The sequence below is a fragment of the Ochotona curzoniae genome, unplaced genomic scaffold (genome assembly GCF_017591425.1).
Source record: "Ochotona curzoniae isolate NIBS_2020 unplaced genomic scaffold, NIBS_Ocur_1.0 scaffold_4701, whole genome shotgun sequence".
Taxonomy (NCBI): domain Eukaryota; kingdom Metazoa; phylum Chordata; class Mammalia; order Lagomorpha; family Ochotonidae; genus Ochotona; species Ochotona curzoniae.
The window spans coordinates 45770777-45781079 of NW_024467122.1; the positions used below are offsets into that span (position 1 = coordinate 45770777).

Consider the following 10303-nt stretch of genomic DNA (forward strand, 5'->3'; position numbering starts at 1 on the left):
AGTGGCAAGTCTCTATGGAATTACTTTTTGTAGTTTTCAAATAAGTTGTTTTTAAGCAATGTTCTTCCTGGTTAAAAATGGCAATTGGATTGTAAAACTAGAGTGCGGAGGACTTGGATGGAATTGAATCGAGGGAAAATTAATACAAAGGGTGAAACAGGAAACAAGTTTTTCTTTGCCCTCTGCAGCCCTAAGCAAACTTATTTAGATTCAATTACTATGACCCTCTTGGCTTTTACATATATACTGTACCTTGTGGTATAGTCTGAAGACATTCCAGCCAGGCAATAGAGATTAAAATGCATAGCTTCATAGACTAGAAGGAAAAGAAAGTCGTAACACCACCAAAGTCCCCAAGCTATTATTCAGTTTGCTCTACATGCTACTCATTGGGACCAAGAAATGTCATTCGTGTTCTTGAACTTGCTCTGTGACATAACATAGATTTTTGTTTTATTTTGTTCCAGAAGCATATTAAAAGAACACATGCCAAACATCATACTTCGGAAGCAATTGAAAGTTATTACCAGAGGTATGACCTGCCTGCCCCACTAGAGGGTATCATAGTACCTATTAATTGTAATAATAATTATGAGTAAATTAAATTATTCAACAATTTTTTATATCAAAGCATTTTAAGTGTATTATTTTAAAACTGAATTTTTTTGGAATGAGTTTTCACATGCTTGTTTTGTAGATTAAAAAATAATGGGAAGACTCTTTTGACTTGTGTGTGCAGTATGTGAGATGACGTCTCAGCAATATGAAATCCCAGGTGGCTTCTTGAAATATATATTAAGTGGGTTTCTTATATAAACAGATATTTTCACATGTCTGTGCCTTATGTCCACATGCTTATTATCTTATAATGCCAGTTTTCCTCATGAAGTTTCTGTGGTACTGTTGTATGTGAAAATTCTCAAACCAATTTCTGTTTGTTATTCAAACCAGCAAGTTAATAAATTAAAGATGAATTTTAATATAGTTATACTTTGCATCATATATATTGGATTAATCCTTTTAGAAGTGAGAAAAAAGTATATATCAAGTGAAGTCATGGATGTATAATGCATACCTTTCACATTTTAAAGTGGGATGCTGTGTTTGAAAAACAAAATTGAACCCATTGGGTGGTATCCAGGGGAAATGCTTGTTTCAGGCTTATTTATTGTAAATAATTTTTAACCATTCATTCTAAAGAAGTCATTTTTGTTAGTTATATATTTCCTTTGTTTTTTTAAATATATAATTGTTTGGGTTTTTTCTTTATACGATTTACATGCATATGAGGTCATCCCTCCCTTGTCTTTTCCCCTCCTCCCTGTTTATAACCCTCTCATTATTTTCCCCTAGTTATTATAGTGTCATAATTATTCATTTCAGTGTTGCAGGCCTAACTTTATGATATGATTTGCTTTTAATACTAAAATTTGTGTTGTTGTTGTAAAATGAATATACTGTGAACTGCTAGTGGTTTACATTAGAAATTTTTGGTTGGTTTTCTTAAATATCTCAAGAGTACTGTTTGAAATATCTTTCCTAATTATTACACGTAAGATTGACAGATCAACCTTTCTGTGTTGAGAATGACACCAATAATTTTAGTTTGTTTTTATGCTTAGAAATTTTATGAATGAAATAAATATTTTGATGAAACATTGGTATCATGTTTCTGTAAAGTCATTTTTCGACCATTGAAAAATGGATATTCAACAGAAAAGTTACTCGATTTTTAGTGAATTGCTCATTTTGCCAGATATCTTAAAATATTGTTTAAGTAGCAGTTATCTGTTAACAATACAGGCAGACACCACACATACACACTTTTGTGTCTAAGAGAGCTCTTCTCTAAACTAGTCCTTATAAAAACTGAATTGATTTATTCAAAAGTCATAACCTCCTTGGTGAAATTAACATTTAAATTAAAGTCATAACCTAAATCATACATATGAAATTAGGAATGGTACATGAAGTGCTGTGAAGCCTGCAGCTGCTTTGGCATCTAAATGCTTCAAGGAAAGCATGAAAAGTTATTTATGTACTGAAAAGCATATTCTTGTTTATAAACATTATAATGCAAGACTTTTATTTGAAAATATTATACTATGTCCAAATTTTAAAGACTTGCAACTTTAGTAGAGGAAAATAAATCCTTTTATAAGACAATGTACTCTTAGAAATTTGGAGACTACTAGGAGATGATGGGGCTGCCCTCTCTTAGTCGTAATTTAAAAAAAAAACCCTCTAGTTAATCAAGTACAAACTTGCTTCTGTTGCTTTGTATATGGGTGGTTTAGGCTAGAAATGAAAGTCTTTCAGTCTGACTACTTAGTGATAAAGATAGAGTAGGGTCATAATGAAAATGTAGAAATATATTTGGAGTTCTTAAATTTATCTGAATCTGAAAGTTTATTATTTCACTGAGTTTGAGCATTAGAAGCAGATACAGGAAGTTGGCTGTAATGAACGGACTCAGAAGAAAGCAATCTGGCCAGTTTCTTACTTTAGCATCTCGTTCCCTGACTTTCTGCTCTGCCCCTTATTTTTGGGCATGGCAGCAGTGGGCCAGGCTGATCCTTCAGGTGGGTTCAGCTCACTATATTCTTGTGTGAAATGTGCAGGTTTAATGTCCTTGTTTTTGCTAAAGCTCAATTGCCTTCGAGTTTTTGCTTTCCAACTGAAAGCAAATTGTGTGATAGTGTAACACGCAAACCTTTTGAGAATGTTTATAGCAATTTATTTACAGTTTTTCTTTATGAACTCAGTGTTCTCCTATTGTGAAAGTTAAACACATTCTAATGGTGCAAAAAAGGACTGAAGAGTTGCCCTTAATTGCATTGTTGAGAGAAAATTAGTCTTTCGTCAGTTGACTTTTATGCAGGAAAAGTCATATTGCATGTGTGATTGTGAATCCTGACTTTTAACCTTGGAAAAATGTATATGATGAGATTTGTAAAAAGATTGTGATAGATATTGATCATGTTACTTCATCATATGAGAAAAAAACAAACATATACTTGGTCATTCATCTTCTAATTATATATATTTTCAAAAAATCTGATTTATAAATAATGCTATGATGCATGGGTCTGCATTTTGAATAAGTTACTTGACACTTTTATACATATAATTATTGGTGCAAAAAAATGAACATTTAAAATTTTTGCTATGTTGCCAAAGTTGCTGTGTAGAAATGGTAATTCTCTATATTACTACTAATCGTGCTGGAGAATTCCTCCTTCTACGTTCTTGATAGCTTTGAGATTAATTAATGTCAATTAATAATTCCATGTTCTTAATATGATTCTACCATGGTTAACTGAAACACACTACCCAGATCACAGTACAGAAATGTTCTCTTCGGCGTGTGAATCATGAGGGTATTTTCCCTGTGGTCTGTTGTATATTTAAAGGCAGCTCAAATGTTCATTCTGAAAATGCCTCTATTCTTCAACATTGTACTAATGCCATCTTTCTTACAAATGAGGAAATAATTATTTTTAATTTTTTTTAAAGAATTATTTATTTTTGTTGGAAAGGCAGATTTACAGAGAAAAAGATCTTCCATCTGCTGGCTCACTCCCCAGATGGCCACAACAGCTGGAGCCAAGCTGATCTGAAGCCAGGCGCCTCCTCCGGGCTGCCCATGTGGATGCATGGTCCCAAGGCTTTGGGCCATCCTCCATTGATTTCCCAGACCACAAGCAGGGTGCTGAATAGGAAGTAAAGCAGCCAGGATACAAATTGGCACCCCTGTCAGATCCTGGTGCTTGGAAGTAGAGGATTAGCCAATTGAGCCATTACTACTTGCCCAGGAAGTATTCTTGAGAAAATATGTTTAGATTCATCCGAATTGGTGCACATGGGCATGTGTGTGTGTGTGTGTGTGGTTGATCAGATTGGTTAGTCTCCATCAATAGAAACATTTATAGATATTGCCCCCTATCATCTCCCTTTTGGCTAAGTGACCACTTTCAGTAGCTTCACAGAAGATCAATTTAATGTCATTCCCACATTAATGTGGATAAAATTTCAGTTCAAATCTCATATTAATAGTATATACTTTGGTTTCTAAAAATTTTAGCAGTCTTGTTTAATTAGCTCCAACTACTGTGCATTCATTTAATGCCATCTTCTATGCTAGAACCAACTATATGAATGTGAATAAGACACTTAACTTCCCCTTAACCTGATTTATTAATGGAAAAGTAACTATGTAGATTTATCTGCAAAATGCAGTGACCAAAATGTAAACAGAGGTGTTCTGTGGGGATTCCAGAAGTTACTGATGTGGGGTGTCCATGGCACCCCAAATACATACAAACAGCTTAGAAAAGTTGTTTTTTGCTACTTTGTTAAGAGAGTATCCAAAGCTGAGAGAGAACAGTTGATGGCACAGTCGTGGGTATTGTTAGGTCAGAGCACGAGATCACTCGAAGGGCGAAGTGAATCTGGAAAGGCTAAAGGTTTGATTCAATTGGTTTGTTTCTTGATGGCATTGGTAGGGTTTAAGTGAGGAACTGTCCTCTCATGTCTTCATATTGGAAAAATAATTCTTTGATAGTGTGAAAGGATGATGGTCAAGTGAGTACTTGGAAGCAGGGGAACCCACAAGCCAGTTCTTAGTGTGGGTCAGGTGAAAGAGACCCTAGTGGTATTGGCCATGGGGGTGGATTCCAGAGACGTGTAGAGGTAAAGTTAACAAAGCTGATGTTCAGGTGGAAACTCGCATGGAAGTTTTGGTAGGTTTTTGAAGTTTGATGATTAGGGATTTTGAAAATATTAAATATCAAAGAACTTGGCCTTACATGCAAAACTGAATACACACTATTTTAATTTTAGATGCTAATGGATGTTTTCACATGCAAAACACTTCATGAAGTGGGCCTTCTCTGAAACTTTTAAGGCTGACTTCATTTGTAAGATATATGTGTAAATGTCTTCCTGTGACAAAGCTACAGGGTAACTTAGAAAGTTAACAAAAATCATTGTTTTGCTTTGTTATGTTTTTTGGTAAACGGGCCTCAGGAGTGGACCCCAGGCCACTTCAATGCAGTCTTCAGGATTCCATCCTCTTGTTGCTGTTATAACTCAGACCTTTGTAAGGGAACTATTGGGTGAAGACTCGGCATTCATTTATATGATCCCCACCCCAAGGAGTTGTCAGTGTAGTTGGAAAGTATTCTGATTTACCAACTATCTTACAACATTTCAGAATGCTAATGCTAAGTTGGTTATCTCCCATCTGGGAACTCTGTCCATCACATCACAGTGACAGATTAGGCTTTTTCAAATTTTCCAATATGTAACAGGAAGGGTGTACTGATTACAGAAAATATTGAGAAACCACAAAATCAGACATTTCTGGTGCCCCCTGTTTGTACATCCTCCCCGCATCTCGTGCAGACCTAGAGCACTTCAGTTCCCACACTGTGCTGTGGCATCGGCTCCCGTTCTCCTGCCAAGCCACATGCTGTGTTGCTCCTTTTCTCTCCTTTCTGCTTTCTCTCAAATCCCTCTACTTCTCAAATTTAAAGGATAAATGAAAGTTGTGAAGATATGTTCGTACTGGTATAGACTTAAATACCCTCAGCCAGAGTCAGGATTTCTTAGTAAATATGTGCTGGTTATGGTTATAAACACATGATTCGTTGGTCTGATGTGCCAGAGCTGATTGATTGTTCCTGGAGGAGGCGTGTCAGAATGTTTGTGAAGGCTGACATGAGGGATTTAGCTGACCTGTTTTCCAGAGACCATATTTGCCTTGTCTTAGTTTTTAATTATTTTTTAAGATTTATTTATTTTTATTGGAAAGACAGATTAACAGAGAGAAGGAGAGACAGAGAAAAAGATCTGTCTGCTGGTTCACTCGTCAAGAAACTGCAACTGCTGGATCTGAGCCAGAAGCCTCTTCTGGGTCTCCCGGGCAGGTGCAGGGTTTCAAGGTTTTGGGCCATTCTCTAATGCTTTCTCAGGCCACAAGCAGAAGCTGGATGGGAAGCTAAGCAGCTGGAACAAACCAGTGCCCATGTGGGATCCTGGTGGCTCCAAGGCATGTATTTTAGCCATTAGGTTACTGCTCCAGGACCACCTTGTTTTAATGTTTCAGTGCCTCTTATTTTTTTGTCCTTATTTTCTAGTTGATTTTTAAAATAAAGCATAGTCAAAAGGGCCTCAAAATGTGGAAACATTAATTGTTTAATTATTTATTTAAAGTTATAGTTACTCTGCAAATTTCATTTCTTAAGTATTTTGCTATTTCACTTTGCCTATAAGAAAATCACATAGCTGGGCCCAGTGGCGTGGCCTAGCAGCTAAAGTCCTCGCTTTGAACGCGCAGGGGTCCCATATGGGTGCTGATTCTAATCTCAGCAGCTCCACTTCCCATCCAGCTCCCTGCTTGTGGCCTGGGAAAGCAGTCAAGGACAGCCCAAAGCCTTGGGATCCTGCATCCGTATGGGAGACCTGGAGGAAGTTCCTGGCTCTTGGCTTTGGATTGGCACAGCGCCGACCATTGCAATCACTTGGGGAGTGAATCATTGGACGGAAGATCTTCCTCTTTGTCGCTCCTCCTCTCTGTGTATCTGACCTTGTAATAAAAATAAATCTTTTTTAAAAAAGAAAATGACATAGCTTTACACATATATTTACAAAATGATATCATTGAGTATGTATTCCTGCTGTTTTTATGAAAGATCTCACCTATTGATTTTGCCTCTTACTATTAGACAAATAACCTGAATTTATTCACTTAAAGCATATGCAATATGCTGTAGAGAAAATATCCATTCTTAAGTCTGTTTTCTAATTCAATGTAGCTTTTAAATTTTACTTAAGTGTTTATTTAAGAAAAATAAAAGTGTGTGTTATATAATCACTTACTATGAACCAAGAGCTGTGCCAAGCATAATAAATTAAATAAAATCCAATTCCTTGACCCTCATGAGGCTTTCTACATTGCAATGAAGAATTCACTGGAGATAAGCAAGCAGAGGGGTCTCTCCTTAACTACAACTTGGCTTTCCCTGGTTCTAGTCACCCATTGTCAGCTCCATCTTGATTCAATGGTCTTCCTTCTGACATATCCTCAGAAGTCAAAGACAGCTTAACACTACATCATGACACCTATGTCATTTACCCTATTTCATCATATCTCATTATGTAGGTATTATATCTACTCACACAATCATCATCATAAGAAAGGCTAAGTATATTACCGTAAGAAAGTTAGGGAAAAATCACATTCAGAAACTTTATTATCACAGTAGGCTTGCATAGTTGTTTTATTTTATGACGAGTTATTATTTTTAAGCCTTTACTGGACCTAATTTAAAAATTAAACTTTACCTTAGGAATGTATGTGTAGAGAAAAAATAATATAGATAGGGTTCATTAGTATCTGCAATTTCAGGGAAACAAGGAAGTGCTGAAATGATCATTGCATAACTGGGCCAATACAATATGTTGTGTTGTAAAAAGATGTACTGACTTCTGGATTGCACATGAGGGCCACTTAGTCTTGGATAGTTATAGCCTAAGGAAGGTGACCGATGAGCTGAGCTATGAGTTGTCCACGTGGCTGGTCTGTAAGGGATACAGTGATGAGATGGACTGATAGAGTAGATAGAAAACAGACAACAAAGAACTATATAAGAGCTGTTAAGTGTTTATAGTTTAATCTTGAGACTTATTGCAGGGCTTTTGAAATGTCTTATGGAGGCCAATGGCACATTCAGAAATATGAAATCATCGCAGCTGCCCTGCCTCAGCAGTATTTGGAGTATTTTGTTTGTTTCAGTGGAGTTAGGGGAATGAGAGCTGGGGGTTATTACAGAAATCTAGGGAATATAAGGTGATGGTTTATGTTGTCCCTCAAAGGTGTGGTGACTCACTCATGACAAGTCTGCACCATTTATTATTATTATTTTTTTTATGGTTCTGCTAGCCCCATGGAACAGAGGTAAAGCAGAGATGGTCACCTGGATTCTGTTTTCCAAGTAGAAAGTCAATTTTTTTTTCTTTTCCATTTCGTGGATCATCTGTGGTATAGGCAAAGGCAGAGTCAGAGGGATAGTCCCTTTAGGAATCAAACCTACATTCACTTCTTTATGTATTAAGAAGTACAAACAAGAGGGGCAGGTGTGTTCATACACTTCTCCCACGTTCAGTTGGTTAGCTGCCAGTAAGGCTTTGAGGTAAGTTGTTTTTGTTACCCCTTTTCCCTTCAGTGCCTGCTTATGACAGTAGAGTACTTTAACGTGAGTTGAGTGTGGCATTTACCCAGGAGAAACGTGCACACACCGGGGATGTTGACAAGCCTATGCTGGCCTTTCCTTGTCACTGCATTACCCACTTGGCTTTGTCTTGTCCAGGTATCTGAATGGAGTGCTGAAAAATGGAGCTGCCCCAGTGCTCCTGGAGTTGGCCAATGAGGTAATGTTATTGTTATGAATTTATTAAAACCTGCATAAAACCTAAGGGGACTATGCAGAGTTCTTGGCTTAGAATTATAATTAACTTTAAAAACAAAAAAGAAAGATTTTGAGGTACATTAGACATCTAAATTGCTCCCTTGTCTCTTTGTACTTTTTAATAATTGTACAAGCAACTTTATGTATTAATAAATCAGTTGATATAATTAGCCTACCTCCTTTAAGGGAAGTATATAAACAGCTTCTTGGGTTCTTATTTTGCAGAAAATTTAAACAGTTCAGGACATGTTCTTAAGATATGTCTTCTTAATTTATTGTGAGAAATACCTGTGTCAAATAAAGAGACCTATGCCAAAGAAATCTTTGCTAATTACTATAAAAACTGGGAGGGAAACGGTATCCTTAAACATGTAGTATTTACTATATTCATTTTTGTTGGAAACAACTTCTGTTACAGTAAAGGATGCATGCTTTGTAGAAAAGTCTCTATCTGAAGAAGCATAGCGTTCTTATTAATACGAAGTATTAAGTGATTTGCTGAACATATTTGTTAACTCTTTGCTTCTGTTAAGGGAGACATCTTATATGTAAGGGAAACCCTAAAGCTTTTCCATGAATGAAGAAGCAGTAAAGAGTTCATGATAGTTGTGAGGGCATACCAAATAAAATAAAATATTTAATTCCTAAACTTTAAAATATTTATTCATCGTAATAAGAGTAATACAATATTTAGTCTGACTTGGAATGGGCTCATGTAAACCTCATAGGCATAGAATGAAATGTTCACTGTTTTTGTGTTGCATTATAATGGAAAACATAGAGGCAAAGCAGAAAATGTGTGTTTGCATTAAAGATGATTCGGTGCTGTGAGCATTAAGTGTTGCAGGAGCAGTAAGTTCCACATGTTGTATTAGCAAGGAAGGATGGTTTCGCTCACAGCTTCTGTCTGCTGTACACCACTGCAGTCAGCAAATGAGCAATTACCTCTCAGTTACTAGAAGGTTTTAATAGTCCAGGCAGTAGCTAAACAATCTGATAGAATGGCTCCTCTCCCTGGAAAAACATGCCTTTTACTATTTTTTTTCCTTAAATTTTAGAGCAAAGTGTTTTTTAAATGTCTCCAGCCTCATTTGTTACATGCTCAAGCTACTAGTAACTGGAGGTACCTGAGCTACGACTAGTTTAGTTAATTGTCCTTTATGGAAAAAAAAAAAAAGTGAGCTAATGTCGTTCTAACTAGATAACAGTATCTGAAACAGTGTGATGCGAACATGTTTCTCTTATGGATAATGATGGTGATGACATAAGTCTTTTATAGTAGCAATTCATATTCAGTTGAATTTTTAATGGATAGTTTTGTTGAGCTTAGCATATTTAGCTATCCTCCATCCTCCATTTCCATCTATTAATGATACGGAAAAATTCAACTCAACAAAACATTTTCTCCTGTATCAGTAAGCCTGTTTTTATCTTTCAACCATGAATTTATAACAGTGTTTATCCAAATAAAAGAAATAGTTGAAAGTTTTTCTCTTGCTTTTGACCATAGATTCACATGGAGAGATTCTCGCGTTCTATGAGACTGTTAATGACTTAGTGAAATGTAGAAATGGCTGGCACCAGCTTACGGTTTCTAAACAACAAAGCTGCCATTTTTATATCACAGTTAGTACTTACATGACAGATGCTTGCATGTGCTGACAGTTGATGTAATGGTATCACTTTATAAGTCAATATATATTTAATCAGCAGAAACTGTAAAAAGTAATGAGAAATATATAACATTGGCACATTACAGTAAGTATAGCAACTATTTTAGATAGGAGCAATGTTATTGTTAATTTGGGGAAGAAGGAATATATGTGGCCATC

The 10303-nt window shown here is 36.1% G+C and overlaps 1 protein-coding gene across 5 annotated transcripts in view; it reads left to right on the top strand.

Moving 5' to 3' along the window:
- CDIN1 (CDAN1 interacting nuclease 1) overlaps positions 1 to 10303 on the top strand; it is a 202637-nt gene that overhangs the window by 51097 nt on the left and 141237 nt on the right. For 4 of the 5 annotated variants that reach the window (XM_040970017.1, XM_040970019.1, XM_040970018.1 and 1 more), the window contains exons 3-4: positions 468 to 532; positions 8373 to 8433. In XM_040970017.1, coding sequence (XP_040825951.1) covers positions 468 to 532; positions 8373 to 8433 — 126 coding nt within the window. The remainder of the gene's footprint in view (positions 1 to 467; positions 533 to 8372; positions 8434 to 10303) is intronic. The other variant, XM_040970021.1, reaches the window with a different exon arrangement.